The following is a 19,618-nucleotide window of genomic DNA, read 5'->3' on the forward strand; positions in this document are numbered from 1 at the left end:
CTGCTGGTTTTATAGATTTCATGGTTATTTGTGCAAGGTTAAGTTGGGTAGCTTCCGATTTTATGGAGACAGACAAGAGAGGTTCCATGCATGCGACCAGATGGGCTTAACAGAATACAATGCAGTGTGACTGGTGAATTGAAATGCTCACTCTCTATCTCAGTCCTTGTCTCACTGCAGCTGAGGCTATATTAGGGTATGGAAAAAATGGGAACACATTTATAATTTCAAGAAAACTTATCTGACCCTTAAATCCCAGGATTTAAATCTTGAATAAATAAAATTGGCATGCCCTTTTTTCCAATTTAGTTTTGAAAACCCAGGACTAGAAGCCACATGCTATATAGAAATAGGTAAATAACATCAACAATATCTAGGGTTATCACAATGTAACCTATAATTTCAATTTTAATACTGATGTTTCACAAAACTGGGCAACTGAGTAAAAACGTCTATGCTAAACTGTTCCCCACCCCTCCCCGTATCTTATATAACACTGTAACATTGTATATTGCATGAAATTTTGCAACAAGTTAACCAAAAATAAACCATGAAGCTATTTACACTTAAAAGTTGTGTATATATAAGCACTGCTTAAAAATACCCTAAATGTAAAATGTAACCGAGAAAGCAATTGTGGCCACTGCTGTTTGCCCTAAAGGTCTGACTAGGACCCTCAGAGCCTGGAGCTATTGGGAGGTACTCCCTAGCCAGTGACGGCATTTTGTGATGTTCCTGTCCATCTGCTGGTAATCACGTGACTGAGTTCTGGGCAGGAGCCATGGGCACTGTTACACCCTCCTGCAAACTGTGTGCCTCAACACCTTTCTGCTCACCCAGTGCCCACCTTGGAAGCCCTGTGTTAACGAGGGTAAGCTTCATCAGAACGTGATCCTCCCTGCCTCCTTGCCTGCTGGGAACAGAGTTCCTCCTCCCAGACACCGGCCTTCGGGGGAACTTCACTGTGTTATAGGGGAACTTCACTGTGTTATACAACAGGAGTTCTGCAAATGTGTATTACAGCAGCTGGCATTGTCTTAACAATGGGACATGAATAACAGTTTCCAAATCAAATGTAAAGTTCCTCATGTGTAGCAATAAAGTTTATTCAAAGCCAAATGTTTCTTAATTTTGTTTTGAAATAATTTCTAGAATGTCATCAACATTATCAACATGCAAAAATACTATGTACTTATTTAACTATAAAGATTCATATATCTGATGCTTTTTCATAAATTAGCAACTGACATAAAATATCACTAATGCTTAACTCCTGATCTGGAACAAATAAACACAAAGTTGACTATATACTTCTTGGCATGTCTCATAACTTAATTATGAGACAATGAAACAATTATGAAACAATTAAGTTATGTCTCATAATTTAAATGTTTCCTCTTACTATCTGACCCTTTTCTCCCCCCTTTCAATTTACAACAGTATTTTCCCTGGCAGAGGAGCTCTGTTTGTTAGAGAGTCGTCCTGATATGCCTAGATTGCAGGCCCGATCTCTGGTCAGGGCACATACAAAAAGCAACCAATGAATAAATAAGTGGAACAACAAATCAATGTTTCTCACTCTCTCTAAAAATATAAATAAACAGGATAGCATTTTGTTTGCTGTTTTGTTATTGTATGGCTTAGACTTTACTGGTAATCACTTCTAAAGTTGTGTCTTATGTTCATGCCACATTGTCTATTGTGGATTTTTGTAATGAAGGATTCTCTGTCAGTTTTTGCCTACTCATCTAACTTTTGAAGCACACACTATATTTAACTTTATAAATAATTACCATATAACCATATTCCAGTGCACTTCGACATCTCAATCTATTTTTGTTATGAAAAGAAATTACAATTTAAAATAGACACAAAAATGGTGAATATAAATTACAATATTATTGCTATAAGCTTTAATACCTAGTATAAGTTTTGACTGAAAGTTTGTTTCATTTTAATCCAAATGACTGTAATTTCTATGAAGGTGTAGATTGTGTCTTTCTTGTTTGCTGAAGTACCTTTGGTGCTCAATTAATTGTATTTGTTGACAAGATGGAAATAATTTAATAGGACAGGATTAGGATGACACAGCATGACAGACTTTTGCTTCAAAAGTATTCAGAACATGTGTTTGGATACATTTAAGTTTACTTGTTGTATATATTAAAGCCAGCACCATCATATTGTAGCTGCATTGTCACATTCCATATTTTATTCAACTTGCCACAGCAGCTCCACTACATGGAGAGAAAATGAAGAGAAAGGGGAGAGGGAAGGAGGAAGGAAGAAGGAAGGAAGAGAGGGAGGAAGGAAGAAGAAAGGGAGGGTGGGAGGGAGGAGGAAAGAAGGGAGGGAAAGAAAAACAAAGAACAGGCCAAAGGGAAGAGGGACAGATACTCTCCAGCTGGACTTGCACCAGCACTTACCTAACTGGATGAACTGTGGCTCGCTCTTCACCCCAGGCCCCGCCCCTGTGCTGGCTGCCACCTCCACACTGTATCGGATTCCAGGAACCAGAGAAGGAATGACCACAGAAAAAGTGGAACCATCTACTGTCTTGTTTATGTGGTAACGAGTTTCATTGCCCAAACACCAAACCTGTCAGAAGAACACAGTGAAAGTTAAGATGGAAAATTATTTAAGTTAATGCAAAGATCAACATAGTATGGTGGTTTTAGACATAGTTCAGTTCTCTTATGAGCCTAACATGGAGAGTTTCAAAATCTGTTTTCCCTAGGATCTATTCTAAAAGGATGCTTCAGGCAGGCCTAGTGTTAGCAGGCTTGTCAAGACCTCTTTCACTTTCCCATATACTTTTAAAGTATTGCAGATGATGAATCTAAATTTTTGCTTGACGACACTAGTTGCTATCAGCCCATATCACTGGTGTTAAAAAAAGAACGTAAGAAATGGCTGTGTATATCTGGATAAAGGACAAGAGCTTACCTACCAGCATTCGACATTTGTATTACCATTATGGGCTAGGTGTGACGCTAGATGGCCAGATAGCACAAAACAAAGACAGGAGGAAACTCTGAGCCTAGGAATATACTTCAACAGTCCTCTGAGTACTTGAACAACAATTAAAATTTAAAAAAATGTTAAAAAAAAAAAAAACAGTTCTCTGGGATAAAGCAACCTGGCGCCATCACAGTCACATTACCTTTTCTATCAAAACCAAGAAGCAATTGTCTTAAAAAGAGACAGAGCTTCTGAACAGAGTACCTTGCATAAGTATGGTTAAAACGGGGACAGACTCACAGATGGAGAACAGATGATAGCTAGTGGGCGGGGTTAGGGGGTGGAGGGATTGAACAGAAAGGAAAAAGGACTCACGGACACCGACAACAGTGTGGTGATTGCTCGGGGAAGGGAGGTATAAGGGGAATAAATGGTAATGGGAAAAATATAATAAAGGAATTGGTTACTAATAAAAAATAAAAGAGCAAAAATAAAAAATAAAATAAAAATGTAACTAAACATAGGAATTATTGTAGGATTTTACTCAGGCTATGATATGGTAATCTATTAACAATGAGAAAATCAGAACACTGATCTTGTATTTAATGTGAATATTAATTAGTCTTTGATAACAGGTGATCATAAATAGCATGACTTGAAAGAAAAATATTCTTATAAGAAAATTACTGTATATCTCATTGAATTTAATAATAACATTTGTGACAGAAATTTATATTCAGGAAATAAATATTTCTGAACTGGACTATAATCCTTAATTTAAATTTCACTAAAGGATTATTTAATCACAGGGTGATCTTTGGCAATGTCCAAAGACATGGATATGGCGGATGACAGCACTTGGACTCAGTGTCCACACGAAACAACTCGTGGAGTGGTAACCACGCCCAATACTCTGTATGATGTCCTCCAGCAAGATGCGGGATTAGCCTCAAGTAGCCTGTTGTCCCAACCATAATAGGAAAGGGAATTTAAAATAAATATAAGAGTATCAGTGTCCTCTACCATGAAGGTAATAACCTTGATTTTTTATCTTTGAAAGTTAATATTATTTTAATATAGCTTCAATGCATAACACCAGCAAATGGTCAGATTCTATACCAGGATCTGACCATTTGGAAATAAAGAGCCCTTTGTGATTCCTCCCACCTCAATTACATTATGCAGTTGAACCAAAGCCACAAACTGATTTTGTACCAGTAAATCAGGTTCTGAAAGGCATTTTATTATTTTAAATTGACCATGAAGTTAAGTGAAATCCACTCTTTCGCATTTCTTTAGGAGAGAAATGAGTTTTGACTCTTAGGGGAAAATGCCTACATTACACAATTTTGCTTGAGAGCTGAGATATCACCTCATTTTAAATCCTCAAAAACCTTTGTAACAGTTTATTTTTGAGAACTGGACCATAGTATCCTGACACTCCCAGTACTGAAATAAACTTGAAACTCATGAGAAGGTACTTAAAACAGTACAGACTCTTACCTTTCAATGATTCAATCACATTAGAAGATCTGATTTAAACTGCCATAAAACAATTGCAATTCATTTATGTATTTAAGTATTGTAAATACTTTTTAAAAGTTGCCCTTTACAAGCGTATACAAATTTTCTGTATTTTAATAAATTCTTTAAAGTTAATAAAAGTATATCTAAAGCTAAGTGCAGTATATCAGGTTATTAGGCAAAATGCTACTCCAAAGAACATTTATCATCTTTTGGGGGGCTTTAACCAAGAATGCACATCAGAATCACCTGGGAAGATCTACCAAAGTATATACACAAGAGCCCTATTAGAATGACTGAATCTGAATTTCTGTGAATGGAGGTCAGGCACCTCTGTCTAAAAACTATGTCCACAAGTGATTCTGATGCTAGCATGTAATTACATGTACAAGGGAAATGTGTTCACCTGCTGACATTAGTTTCACATCAAAGACACAGCATAAAATATTCAGATATATGAGATAATCTACTAAGTGTAACAATTTAGCTAGTAATTAGAAAAATACTCAGGTGTCATGGAAATTTTAAGCAGTGTCTAGAGAAATACTTGTTTTGCAATTACAATTTTTTGGTATGTACTGTTTACTTAAGTTTGAAAAAGGACACATAAATCTCTTTTTTATTGAGACTGCCTGATTCAAAATCATTTATCATAACTCATTAAGTTATCCCATAACACAAATTCATTGTCAGGATAAATATCATGTCCTAACTTAGTTTTTATTGTATGTTGGCATGCCTAAAAACCTTTGCACAAAATAAATCAATGTGAGACTCTCTAAATTCAATGAATAAGGGCCATTGTTTTCATAAGTAAAAATAATTATGCAGAATCATTATATTAAATCACTTAATAATATATCATATATTTTAAAACTTCATTTAAACATGCATAAGTTTACATTTGACCATACAATTTCTCTCATATGTGGAATCTAATGAACAAACTGAACTAACAAGCAAGACAGAGGCATTCTCACAGGCAGGGAGCTGGATAACAGCTAAGGGGAGTGGAGTTAAGAGGTGCATGGGCTGAGCAAAAAGGAAAAAGGACCATGGACCACAGTGTGGTGATTGCTAGGGGGATGAGTGTAAGGGAACTAAACTGTAATGGAAAGAATAAAATAAAACAGAAAAAAATAAAATAAAAGTCACTTAAAAATAAAATAAATTTACATTTGAATTTCCTCTGAAACATGTAATTTTGTTTAGAGACTAAAACAAAATTTATGGGTAAAAACTGACTTTCATACACATTAAGATGTGTTTTTTAATCTTAGCTTCTAAGTTCTAAAATTTCAAGCATGCTAAAATGAAAGAAAATAAACCACACTTATTAGAATATAAGTCATAGCCAATTTCATGGGCAATCCAATTCTACAAGAAATATATTTAATTGACTTTGGAGGACAAAAAAATTTTTTATTAGCATTTACATTTGTTATTTATGTAAAATTACATTGACCTATATATTTTGTGATAAATTAGATGCTCTCTTTCAAGTTATTATTTTTCAAATAGCTTAAGAATTAGTATTCCACAATTAACTTAATAAACAGGAAAATGTTTTAAAAATAATTTTACATAATGCTATGCAGACCAGCAGATGGCGCTCAATATCCACACACGATTTAACCAAGCTTTCTTTTTCCTTTGTAGGGGAAGACAGATGTCCATTAGTCATTATTATTATATATGTATTACCTTATACTCTTGGACCATTCCATTTTGAGTGTCTTCTGGAGGTGGCTGCCAACTAACAAGAATTGCAGTTCCGTTTCCATCATTCTTTGATACAGTTACACTTTGAGGTGGGGCACTGGGTGCTATTAAATTGTTTTAAAAAGAAGATATGAGTCATCAGAGAACACTAAAAGCAAGCACTTAACATTTAAAGTCAAACAATAACTACATAAAATTTATATCAATATATGCATATGTTTTAAAGATGCATCTCATGCAAGTCGGTATAGAGCCAAACTAAATTTTTTCTCAATGTGAATTTTTCAAAGCCAACATTATATAGATTATCTCCACAAAAACTCCAAAGAAAATTCTTATTTCTTTTACCCTGTTACCTTAGTCCCACATTCTCTCTGAAGATGTTCAAAAATCATCCATGATGTTAACTATATTCTATCATATATGTACTTAAAGTAATAAAGACATTTTAGGGAGGATTCTAGTTACTTTTTAAGAGTACAGTTGTAGTATGTAACAGTTTACCTTTATTTAAATACTGATTTTTAATTTACAGCTACTGGGTGGCCAAGCGTACTGGTTTGTGTAGAACTGAAGGGTTCCCAGGGACATGAGTCATAAGTATAAAATGCTTATGACCACCAGAAAGTCAGGGGCAAACCAAGACATTACTCACCTTCTTTACAAGTCATTACTCAAGATAACATTGAATAAATGAATGGAAAATAATGCAAAGGCAAGCAAATTGAAAACATTTCCTTCTGTAAATGTGAATTTTATTTCTGATAATTAGATATATCCTATATACCGCATCGAGCTGTACATTTTTGTATAGGTCTCTATTAAAGCAAGTGTTACAGAATTTTGTTTTAAAATTCTATTAGCAAAATATACTTTCAATATAAAAAGATAGTTAGTAATGTCACTATCAACATTAAAAATTTTCAATCAAGTTAATAAAGCCTAACAAATGCACTGCAACACACAAAAATTACACACTTCACTGTACTTGCCTTCTTCCAGGGTTTTGGCAAATTTAATTTCACTGTCTGCTCCTTGAAATTCATTAAAAAAGGGACGAGCCTTAATTTCATAGTTGACTCCCTTTTTGAGATCAGGGATAACCACACTATTTCTGGTTGGCGTCCTCACTTCAAAAACTAACCACTCTGATTCACCACGGTTCACTCCAGATGGCCGATAAAGAACTTTATATCCTTGGATATACTGAGACTGTTGGTCCACCTATTAAAATGACAAGTACAAATGTAACCATTAATATTTTTGTTGGTTTATCAGAAAGTTATGAAAATTAAGTGTGACAACATACAAAAGAGTATATTTGGTTTCATTCTGTGGTTTTCCAGTTTACATACAGTGGAATACTAAAAACAAATCACTATCTTTTTTGTTATGTGTTCCCTTTTTAAGCTTAATAGATAATATTAGTTATTAATTTCCATGCTCCATGCAGAAATGTAAGTCATCCAAACACTTCTGTGACCGACATCTAGAGAGATGCCTGTCCAGGCTCAAGAGGATATGGAAATAAGAAGTGTTTTACCATTTTCTAATTTTAAAAGCCTAAAGGCTACCCACACGTACTTATAAGTTAGAAAAAAATCATGTGATAAAGACCCTATTCCAACATATATCTTCATAATTAATACTCTGTTTCTTCCCTGAGACTGGTAAAGTCCATTATTGTAAGCTAGTAGAAAATACACATAAAAATAAAAATTTTCTGTTCACGGTGAGTCAACAGGTAACATCATAAAAAAATTACCACATTATAAAGTTATAGGTGGAGAGTGACTAACAGATACAGATATATATATATACACACACATATATGTATATATATACATATATGTGTGTGTATATGAATATATATTATATATATATATATATATATATATATATAAAAAATTATGGGTCTGTCCAGAAAGTATCCAGTCATGCAGTATGAAAAATAGACACATTTACTGAAGAAGTTACAACACACAGAAACATTGTACACAAGATAATGACACCTCAGTCCCCTTCAAAGTAGGCACCTTGGGACCTCATGCAGTTCTCCCAGCATCTTCCACTGTTCAAAACACTGTGCAAAATTCTTTGTTGGAGTCACCATCAGTTGCCCTGTTGTACTTTCCTGAATCTCATCGATGGTCTGAAATCTCTCCCCTTTCAAAGGTGATTTTAGTTTTGGGAAAAGCCAGAAGTTGCAGGGCACTGAATGTGGGCTATAGGGGGCTGAGTCACCTGGGTGATCTTTTGTTTTGCCAAAAAAACTTTGCATGAGATTGACACATGAGTGGGCATGTTTTTGTTATGAAGCGGCCAATCACTAGTTGCCCATAGCTGCAGCCGTTTTTGTGGTATGGCATCTCTCAATTGATAAAGAACATTGAGGTGGCACTCCTTATTAACTGTTTGGCATGGAAGGCCATATTTGTAATGGACAACACCTTCCCAGTCAAAAAACATAGTTAACATAGTATTGATCTTGCTGTGACTTTGCTGCACCTTCTTAGGCCCTGGAGAACCATGCAACTTCCATTGGGACGACTGGGCCTTCATTTCTGGATCACAGCTGTAGACCCATGATCCATCTACAGTTATGACCTTCTTGACAAAACCTGGTTCACTGGTAGTGGTTTGGATCGTCATTAGCAACTACAGCACAATATTTCTTCTGCTTTGGTAGCAGAAGCTGAAGAATGAATTTTACCACAACATGTTTCATGCCAAGATCCTGCATCAAAATCTCGGACACAGTAGTTTTTGGAATTCCCCGATCAGCTTCTGTTTCTTGCACTGTCAGTTGCCCATCTTTGTTGATTGCAGCCTGTACACATTCAACATTCTTAGGTGTTCTGCCAGTTGCAGGCCTTCCAGAATGTAGATCACTTTCAAAGACACTCAAACATCTTTGAAATGTTTGTGACACACTTTTATTTGTGCTTCACTCATTGCATTGAGTGCTTCACTCATTGCATTGTGCCTGAAAGCCTTCTGAATCATCTGAATAATTTCCTCGGAGGAATGTTCAAGCTTAATGCAAAATTTGGTACAGATTCATTGCTCTACTAGCTCATTCATTTTGAATGCAATGGCCACACAGTACACATGCTCACTCAACAGCATCTACTGCCCCCACTGACTAGTACAGTGAGGTCCTCATTGTTCACCCATGTGCATTCCAGTCCACTCTCCTTGGCTGTCAGGTTACATCGATATCACTCAAACTATTCTCATTATATTGATAATGGTGGGCCTTTTTCCAGGCAGACCTCATATAATTTAATTACCTATTGTGCATATATATGTTTTTTTCACATACTACACTACTAGGAGCCACCTGGTTATTAAAACTTATTAAAACTTTGGTTAAATAGTTAAATCACAACAACAATGACTCACTGTCCAGTGCACTTCAATTGAAGAGGAAGAAAGGATGGTCGGGTTGTGGAGGTGCAGCACGACATTTCCCAATTCCCGCTGGACCTGCTTGTGATCCACCCCCTGGCTGGTTGGGGGAACATCTGCAACGATGCAAGAACACTGAGTCAGATCTTACACTATGTTACTAACTGGAGTGATTGCAACTCTCGGAAAAGAAGAATCATTGTGACTGTGAAGCCAATAAGTTGGAATAAAGTAATCTTTTTATCAGGATCAGGAGGGTAGGAGGGGATACAGATATAGATCAGACATAGATGTAGAGGCAAAGATAACAACAGCAAACAGCAGTGTTTGAGAGCTCCTCCTACCACGCGATTTTTTCCCCTCTGAGGATGAGGAGCACAGTGCAATCCCCTCTGAGTTTGTTACAAACTTCTGTAGTGGTCCTAATTACGCAAGGAAGAAAAGAGCCACAACGTGGGGAACAGTGGGTGGGTAATGAAAACAAAGGAGATATAAGTAAAAAAGCAAGCATGAAGTCAGACACCTTACATATTAAAAGAAGGACGTGAGTGTCTTCCCAAATCAGGCATGTAAGTTATGGGCTGTGATGGGGTACACAGGAGCCATCAGTAACATAGGACAGGCTAGGACAGGTTGGGCTGGGTCAGGCTAGCGAAAGTGGAGCAGATCTGATGAGAAAAGGGTATGTATTTAATTGATGATGTTCTGGTTTAATTTAGTTATAGTGTCAAGGCAAGAGTTTTTCATCTCAAGAACACCAAAATTTTGAAATGAGATTGAGAACACAGTAAAAATTTTTTCCCAACAAAAAAGGGTTCTGTTAAACTGACTAAAGTCATTGTTCAATAAAATCTGCAATTTGTACAAAGGTGTTCTAAATACAGATGTTTTGCTTAGTTTATAATCATTTAAGAGAACATGGGGTAAAAAAGAAAATAAAATTTTGTTTTGCATCCAGAATTCTCCTCAGAGTATTGTATCTTGGCCCATATATTGTAGATTATTTACCATCCGTAAAGAACGACACAAGAATTTTAGTTTTCTGAACGATTAAATACTTTCAAAGACCTGACTCTGGTAGACAGAAGAAACATGAATGAAAAACGAGATTGGTGAGTATCTTTGACGGAGTCCAGGGAAGGCAGGCAGATGGAAGAGGTGACTGATCGAGTGCTGTCCAACATTTTGAGAAATAATACCCTTGAATACACATAGCATATTAAAATAAGCAAAATTAGGAAACAGCTAAGATAATTTTGGCTTTTCATACCTTATCATACCTTAGAATATCTTTGGCTAATATTGACCTGCAGGCTCCCTATGATCACAGCCTGCTGGTAGAAAGCGCTGGAGCATTACTTCCCCATTTCAGGCATGCTTCCTTCCTGACTGTCTCATACCCTCCTGTAACTTCAGTTCCCTTGTCCCTCAGGGTAAGAGTAAAGTCCTTGGAATAAGACAGACTTGGGCTCACACCCCAACTCAACAACTTCGTGGCCATCTACCATTGGGATGCTTTCTAAACTCCCCTATTTTTGTTTCCTCAACTGTCAAACAGTAATGCTGATGGGGCAGCTTCAGAGGACTGCGTTTGGTAAGGCATGTAGAGTGCTTTCTGTGAGGGCAGAGATCTGGTCGACCCTCATGGACCCAGAATACCTAGCACAGTGCCATGCATACACAATGTGCTTATCAAGCTTTGGCTGAGTGAAAATGAATTAGCATACAGAAGAGACACATTATGTCAGCATCTGTACACACTTCCATCCTCAGGGAATCTTCTGCCTTTTAGAAAGTATCTTCAAACACATACATAAACCATTTAAAAATATTTCACTACTATGATTTAATCAAAATCCTTAATTCCTGTGGTTTAAGATAAACTTGCCAATTAACACCTTCAAGAAAATGACTACACTTCCTAATTGAATGTAACCATTTTGACAACAGGAGTCTAGATTACTATTTTAGAAAATTTCCCATCAGAGAGAAAAATGGAAATATTGTCTAATAATGTGACATTGAGAAGTTTATGAATTGGTCCTGTATTGTCCTCATTCTTCTCCATCACCTGGAAGAAACATATTTCAATACAGATGGTCCTTCCCCACATTCAAAATGACATTTGGAGGAAACCTCAGATATGACTGCATCCAAATGCTTCCCCAATATGGGAACCCCCTTCACACAATCACTGAGGGGGGATTACTAATGCCCCACTCTGCTCTGTGTAGTAATGTCCTTGCCATCTATTCTGCACATGTGGTATCTGTGTGCATAGTCTTTTAAAAACAGGCACCACGGGCATTCTGTGGCCAGGATGTGTACCTGAAGAACAGAAGGGACAGTGGCAACAACCACCCTCATCCCAGCACTGACCACCACCACCTGTACTTGCCAGCTACCTATCTCGTCTTCCTTGTATTATCAAATACTACTTTGGGGAAACATTTTGATTACTCTGTGACAAAGCTCTGACTCCAACACTAGGTAGGTCTACTTGACTCCTGAACTGGAAACCACGCCCTCTATTATTGCAGCTCTTCCTTTTGCCACAGCTCATTCATAGGAATCTCCACTTGGGGATGACATTTCTGCAGCCACATTGCAGAAAGTGATAGAAATTATGCCTCTAAGAATTAATTTTCAACAAGTCTTTTCTGAGTCATCTCTACCTCTGCCTCTTTCTCTTCTTGCTTACGTGTTCTGTACCCTCCACCTGTATTTCTTCCAGGTTCTTCCCCAGGTTTCTGCTATAGAAAATATTAGCCTGTTTTGGGAACCGCCCTGCCTGGTATCAGAAGCTGTAACCTCCGCCTAGGCTACGGCTAAGGGAACACCCTTGGAACCCTAAGCCAGCAAGGAAACAAAAGCTTATCTCCCTAGCAGGAGTGCTGCTTCTGCTGCTTCATTCATAACTGAACCCCAAAGCTTGGTTGGTTAGCCAAAGACGGGTAAGATTCCCCAAGGGGGGAACGACCTAAGACAGGCACGAACACGTGGGAGGCCCCCAAAAGAAGGACTTTGGGGACTACAGCAAAAGGGGGTGATGGAGCCTTGCTCCTTGGCTTTGACATAGCCTGAGTCCTCATCATCTGGGAGAAAATCTCCTTATCTCTTAGTTGCCTTAGTTCCCTTGCTCCACCTAAACCTGAAACAATGACAGGGTGGTGCAGCTATGTGATGAAAAGGGCGGGTTCATCGGGTGATCAGGCCTAAGAAAGAGTATGTAAAATCCTGTGAAACCTGCTTTGTTTAGAATGCTCTCAGTTGAATGAGAAGGGTCCAAGGAGGAGGTAAGTTTGTTCCTTAAAGTCTTACAACTCTTTGACCCTGACTCAGAATAGGCCCTCAGACTTCCTTGTTTTCTATTGTTTGATCCTTACTTCCTAGCAATGAGTAATGAGCTTTTACCTGAATTCTTATGCAAACAAAACCAATAAAAAGCCTCTCCGGAGGGGGAATGGAGTGCTCTTCCCACCAGGGAGGGTGGCCAAGCGGCGCCCTCCAGGAGAGAGGGTGGCCAAGGTGCTCCCCACGTGAGGAGTGGCCCTGCTGTTCCTATTCCCCCACAGGACCTGGTTGTCTCTATGCATGTTTTTTCTCGCGTTTCGACGAGCCATCTGCAGCGTTCCGTGATCACTGCTGGCTGGTGACCCATGCATTAAGCCTGACCCTCAGCTGGGCTTCACAGTACCTCCAAAGCAGTGTGAGAATTAGACAATGAACTCTTCCACAATTTCACTTCTACTTATTGGTTATTTTTTGTTGCCTGAAGTTAGAATAAGCATATCTTTTTTACATGGTAATCTCTGCAAATGTAAGGAAAAAAAAAACCATCACGCCAACTCTAATTTGATTATTTTGAGGGTGAAATCCAAGATCTTTGCATTTATTTTCCAAAGAAGTAATTTTTTTTTTTTTTAGCCTGCATGCAGCCACAGCAAAGACCCTCACTGTCTTCCTCTTCAAAGTCTACCTGAAAGTGTGGTGCTCAAAAAGGAACATGACCTGTTCAGACTGCAAGGGGGAGATTACCTGATCCAAACGTAATTCTGCCAATGCCAGCTAGGACGACATTTATTCATTCGGCGACTGCATCACTCAGGTGGGCCACACAGGTATTCTAAATGACTTCAGACACCGATGTTGGCCTGTGCCCTGCCACCCTGAAACACTCACCTGTCCCATATCCTCACCCTCTCCTTCCACAACGAAGTTTGAAAGCCTACATTCAGGCATCAGACTTTTAAATCTGCTCCACTGATGTTCATCTTTGTTAGTGCCAACCCATCCTTTTGGTCTGTCTGGCTGTGTTTGACTCCAACTCTCTCCCTCATAATGCTAGCTGTCTTTCTCATGTTTATGATATCTGTAAATTTTATTAACCTAATTCATTTTTAGTCCAGACAGTGAAAGGAATACAAGTCTAATAACAAATTCTAGTAGCATAAAATTTAAAAGGTCTTATTAATCATAAATTGACCGGTTATTTAAATCCTTGTCCAATCCTATGCAGTAGGCATTTTTAGCCCCGTTATGTAGGAGAGGAAACTGAAACTCAGGACTAACTTGCTCAGGGCCTTACTGCTGGTAGGCTAAGAAGCTAAAATGAAAAATTCTTTGATTTCAAAATTGTATGCCTGTTTCACTATACTTCTAGTCCTCCACTTAATATACCTATTTGTGTACAAAGGTAAGTTATTAAAATTTTAAAAAACATATTCAGATAAAATGTTAACTATATACTCTCTCACAAATAAAGATATATATTACAAAATCATAGCAGTATACAACAGAATAGCAGTCGATCAAGACTTCTACTTAGAGTCTGCTAGGTAGAGATCAGTATACTGGGGACAGAAACTGAAATTCACTTTACAGCTGTCACAGTTTCTACATTCTTTACAAATGTGTATCTAATATTGAAAACCTCAAAATGCCTTAAGGCAGGCTCCAAGAATATTAACGCTTCTGGTGTGGTGACTCATAACAGCAAATAGAGGCATTTGGGTGTGTTGAATTCACACAGCAAGAGACAGACATGGGCATGTCCGACTCAGCCTGCTTTCTCTGTGAATTCTGGTAAACAAAACGTCCTTCCAAAAGGATTATTTATACACTCGCTGGAAAAGACAAAACATGCAGCATAGCTGGCAGACCCTTTTCCAAAACAGGAAAAGGGTAGTTAAGTCTCAATAATTTTATGTACCACCTGATTCTGTCACTAGATGTAAGTTACAATTTTTTCTTTTGGAAATGTAAAACTCAAGATAGAGATGAGAATTTCACACTTCCTGTCACTACCATCTAGAATTATCCTTCTTTATTAATATGAGAGCAAGCACATTTTAATTGCAATGACAGTATGTTCCAAAAAAGGTAAAGGATGACTCAAATTCATATATTTTTATATAAAAGTTCTCCTATTAAATAGTTAAAATAATAAGGCGAGAAAATGGGTGAATGGGAGATAGTTTGTCCATTGGAAACTAAAACTAATTTCTATTCACAAAAGACAATAAATAGCAGTGTTTCCAAAATGTGGTCCAAGTGAAAAAAAAAGTTCCAATTTCAAACGTGTTAGAAGCAGTTTTAATATGTTCATTGTTTCTGTGTACATAACCCAAATTTGACCAAAATACATGATTTATGTTTAAAAGTTTAACATATCATGTTTACATAATCGACAGTGAGAGACAGGTCAAACAACGTACAGACCTAAAGAATTCTTTTCCCTGTTGTTTAGTAAGAGGTTGGCTAGACGGAGGGATTAAAAACTAGTCAAGCTTATCTTTCAGATATCTTACATTTGCATGATGTCCAGAAAGTATTATTATAAACTTTACTCAATTTTAAATATAATTATTATAATTAATATTTTACACCCATATTTAAAATTATAAAATTGACTATATAATACAAGAAATAATACTATGATGTGTCTCATTATATTTGTGATTTTATAAAATCAGAACTATTTCTCTGTTATTAATTTTATCTTGGAGTACTTAATACAGAATATAGCACTTGGCAGATATTATGTGTTTATTAAAAGTTAACCGAGCAACATGGATGATAGAACTATGTTAAATATATAATCCTAGTGTGCAGTACAAATGATTTACCTGTAAAATCATAATATCCTGAGATAACCAGGTGTGGGAAGGTTGAGTAAATGGACACTTACCTTGTGTTTTCACTGGGTCTGATATCTGGCTTGGGTCACTAATTCCGTATGCATTCGCTGCCCTCACAAGGAAAAGGTAAATGGCGTTAGGTTTGAGTCCTTTAATGGCAAATGTTTCTGTTTTCACATTTTCTGCCACTGTCTGCCAACTGCTGCCAGATGCATGGCTAAGGAAAGAGACACAAGTTAGAATGTCCACATTTAATGGTAACTAAAAAAAAAAAAAAAGAAAACACCAACAACTAAGAAACATCATTTTCACTCTACCTGAAGGCTTCTATAATATAGGATGTTGGAGTTGCACCTGAATTCAAGTTTGGTTGCCATGACAATGTTACTGTATTTCTACTGACATCAGTAACTTCAGGTTTTGAGGGGGCACTGGGGATTAAATTTGGGTCAGTGGGTCTTGGAGGCTGAACTGGAACTCCAAATTCTAACGAAGGGGAAAAAGACAAAAAATGTTTTTACGTATACAGATAAGTACATTAACAAATGTAGAAAACAACATATCCACACACCTACTCAGGCATCAGGGCATCTACTTTATCTATTTACCAATAAGTAAACAGAATGGATTTGAAGCTTTATGTTAAGGTGAAAATACTATTTAATTTACCTTGGACTTCAATGTAAGCGCTCCATGTTGCTTCACCACTGGGGGTTGATGCAATGCAGGTGTACCGGCCAGTGTCACCCAGCTGAAAAGACAGATGGAAAATAAATATTTGGAACAATCAAGTGCTCACTGGGGTGGAAAAGCAATTATAGGTTTGTATATGGTCCATGAATATGGATATGCATTAAAATTCACTAACAAAAAACTACCTCTTAATTGATTCTATTTTTATTGAATGTGAAGGAAAATACTGCAGAGACATAAATCTATTTTATATAGTTATTCTATTAATATAATAAAACAATTGGATTAACATTATTTTCAGTATCAGTGACAATAAACTATTCAAAGGGTTAACCTTGACTGCTAAATTATATCTTCATATTTAGCAAGTTACATAATAAGGCTGATAAAGTTTAGCCAATGCCCATTCTTACTATTTCATATTTTATCAGAGTTACAATTATACTGGTATGAGATAAACAGTTATTTATTAAGGACGGACATAAATGAGCTTTTCTCATTTACTCCTTTCCCACTTTTTAAAAACCTGTTACTTAAGGCAGTTAGTAAGTGTAAAGCTGAACCCCAGCTGCAGTGAGCGCTCTCTCCGTTCTAAAGACTGATGCCCAAGTACAAACATAGGTCACATGTGCGGCTTTAAAATCATCAGCAGCATGACGAACCATATACCTCTGCTTAACATAATAACTCTATTTTCGGGCAATGTTTGATAAAGCAAGAATGTTGTCACCCTGTTCAGGCAATTACAATAACAAAGTCACAATAACTGTCACAAAGAAGCCACCCATAATAGGCAATAAAGCAATTGAAATTTATGTTTATTGCTGACAAGGCTATTATTTCATATGCCTCCTGTACTTGTATGAACCTGACCTAAAAAAGAAAAAGAGAAATCAAAACAAAACAACACAGCCCTGAAAGAACAGGTATGGGTGTGATGCCCTGAGAAGGTAAATCCCTAAATTGTCCCCACAAATCTGTGAACTTTCACATCTAGTGTTCTGATTTTAAATGTACATTCATTGTGTACATTGCTGTATAGTTCTTGTTTGCATACATAGTATCCTATAATTGCAAAATGCTGGCCCAAACACAGTCACAAAAGAAGAACTGATTGAGTACATTGTATGTAAAACATCTTTCTGAAAAAATGCTGACGGAATGAATGACTTCCTCACACTACTACTTTAGAAGGTATTTTTTTCTCCCACAAATTCCTATTTACTTTCCCCAATAGGTCTTAAAAACCTTTTTTCCCCTTCATATAAAACCTTAAATTTCTTGCCATGGGCTAAATTATAAGTCATCTTAAATATAGACAGTGGCATGTCTGAAAGAATAAAGCATCAGATTAAAAGTAATATTAATACTATTATTTGGCATTTCATTAATTGTAAAATTTGAGACTTCAGCACTAGTTGCTGGAAGCAAAACAAAATGAAACAAAATGGGAAATCTGGGATGTCACTTCAAGTTACCTTGGCATATCGAATCTGCAGAACTCCAGTCTCTAGCTGTTTAATTCGAGAATCTTGAGTTGAAACAAGGACTCCATCCTTTCTCCACAGAATTGTGGGCACTGGACTGCCTGTGGCCACACAGCTGAGCACTACAGTACCATCCACTGCTACAGTCTGATTCACAGGACCTTGTCGAATGATGGGGGGAGGCCGGTCTGCAATCACTGCCCAAAGAACAACAGGAAATAGATTTCTGCAACTGGAAGCAATTTTCTAATCATCTAAGCAATAGCAGTTGCTCTAGGCTTTGAAACAAACTAATTAAACAAGTAATTAAACAACTAATTAAAGTAGGAGACATGCATTATTCAGATGCATTTATATGATGCACTGATTCAGAATATCAAAATGAGATAAAATGTACTCCCCTTCAGATGACCAACATTGACAGAGTTTGCTGTATGGTTAAGGGACCTACTTAACTTAAGAGTTCAGGGACTAAATAAGAGCTGTGGATAGAGAAGTAGATACATAGTGGTGAGAAGTGGAATGCTGTGCTTTTTAAGCTTTAAAATATGTAAAAAACCATTCACCCCCAATAAATCTACAAGCGCAATTTTCATAAATGAACCAAAGCCAACTTGATACTCAATCATTCTTTTTTGTCACACAGAAACAATGATGGGATCACACCAGCGTGTTTGGCAGTTTTGGATTCACAGAGGTGTCTCTGGACTTTCGTAATTTACAAGTCAGTGTGACTGAGCTTCTTTCATCTTGCAATTCTTTCTGTTAAAACAATACATGGGTAAATATTCTCTAATCCTTATGAATTCAGAGAAAATGGGAAAATGCCCAAACTGTGATTCAAGCTGATGTCCTCTCCCAGGCAATTATCAAACTTCCATACTGAAATTATAGAAATGGAGAAACACTTTTGCTAATTCTATTAGCTCAATAGTTTTAATGTAGTATGAAAGGAAACAAATGGGAGACATTTTTATTATATATATGAAAGTATGATTTTTATATAAAAAATCTAAAACCTAAAAATATTACCTGAGACCATGAAGAAATTTTAGGGAAAGACCTAAAATACTGTAGTGGAACTAGAATAAATCTTGCAACAGAGAGGTATTCTCATCCCCTGAACTAGGCCATTTAGGTGAAATGCCATAGATATTTTTTAAATAAATAAAAAATTAAAAATGAAGCTTAACATTTTTTCCTTAATAAGCCTTAAAATTCTGAGTATTAGTTAAAAATTACAAAAGTTACAAATATGCAAGAGAAAATTCTGAGAAGCCGCCTGAGCAGAGGAGAGGGGTTGCCAGAGTAACTAAACTTTGGAAGCAACAATCTGGGAGCTGGATGTGTCATGTGCCTGGTTTTATGCACCAAAGACTTTCACAAGCTGGAGTCACACTTCAATTTGTTCCTCATTTATCATGCCATAATTATTAGTTTTGTGCGTTCAATTTGAGAAACACAAGAAAGCCAGGGATTGAAGTCAGCAACTGTGAATTTTTGCTCTGCCCTTCCAATTCTCTGCCATACTTGGTTACTGGTATGAAATTTGCTAATACCAGGTGTGGTGTGTTAGAATGCTGGAGTTGAAACTTGGCAGAAGTGTTTCAGATATTCCATGGATGAAAAATATAAACCAGGAATTCATTTGCTTAAAATTCTATATTTATTTTTCTACTT

At 36.8% G+C, this 19,618-nt stretch overlaps 1 protein-coding gene across 8 annotated transcripts in view; it reads right to left on the reverse strand.

Annotated features, from left to right (window-relative positions):
* ROBO1 (roundabout guidance receptor 1) overlaps window positions 1–19,618 on the reverse strand; it is a 1,159,940-nt gene that overhangs the window by 55,281 nt on the left and 1,085,041 nt on the right. For all 8 annotated transcript variants that reach the window (XM_036017943.1, XM_036017942.1, XM_036017946.1 and 5 more), the window contains 8 exons: window positions 17,930–18,135; window positions 16,428–16,509; window positions 16,076–16,244; window positions 15,809–15,975; window positions 9,613–9,734; window positions 7,200–7,431; window positions 6,190–6,311; window positions 2,427–2,598 (listed from right to left, as the gene is read on the reverse strand). In XM_036017943.1, coding sequence (XP_035873836.1) covers window positions 2,427–2,598; window positions 6,190–6,311; window positions 7,200–7,431; window positions 9,613–9,734; window positions 15,809–15,975; window positions 16,076–16,244; window positions 16,428–16,509; window positions 17,930–18,135 — 1,272 coding nt within the window. The remainder of the gene's footprint in view (window positions 1–2,426; window positions 2,599–6,189; window positions 6,312–7,199; window positions 7,432–9,612; window positions 9,735–15,808; window positions 15,976–16,075; window positions 16,245–16,427; window positions 16,510–17,929; window positions 18,136–19,618) is intronic.

This window comes from Phyllostomus discolor, chromosome 2 (genome assembly GCF_004126475.2).
Source record: "Phyllostomus discolor isolate MPI-MPIP mPhyDis1 chromosome 2, mPhyDis1.pri.v3, whole genome shotgun sequence".
Lineage (NCBI taxonomy): Eukaryota > Metazoa > Chordata > Mammalia > Chiroptera > Phyllostomidae > Phyllostomus > Phyllostomus discolor.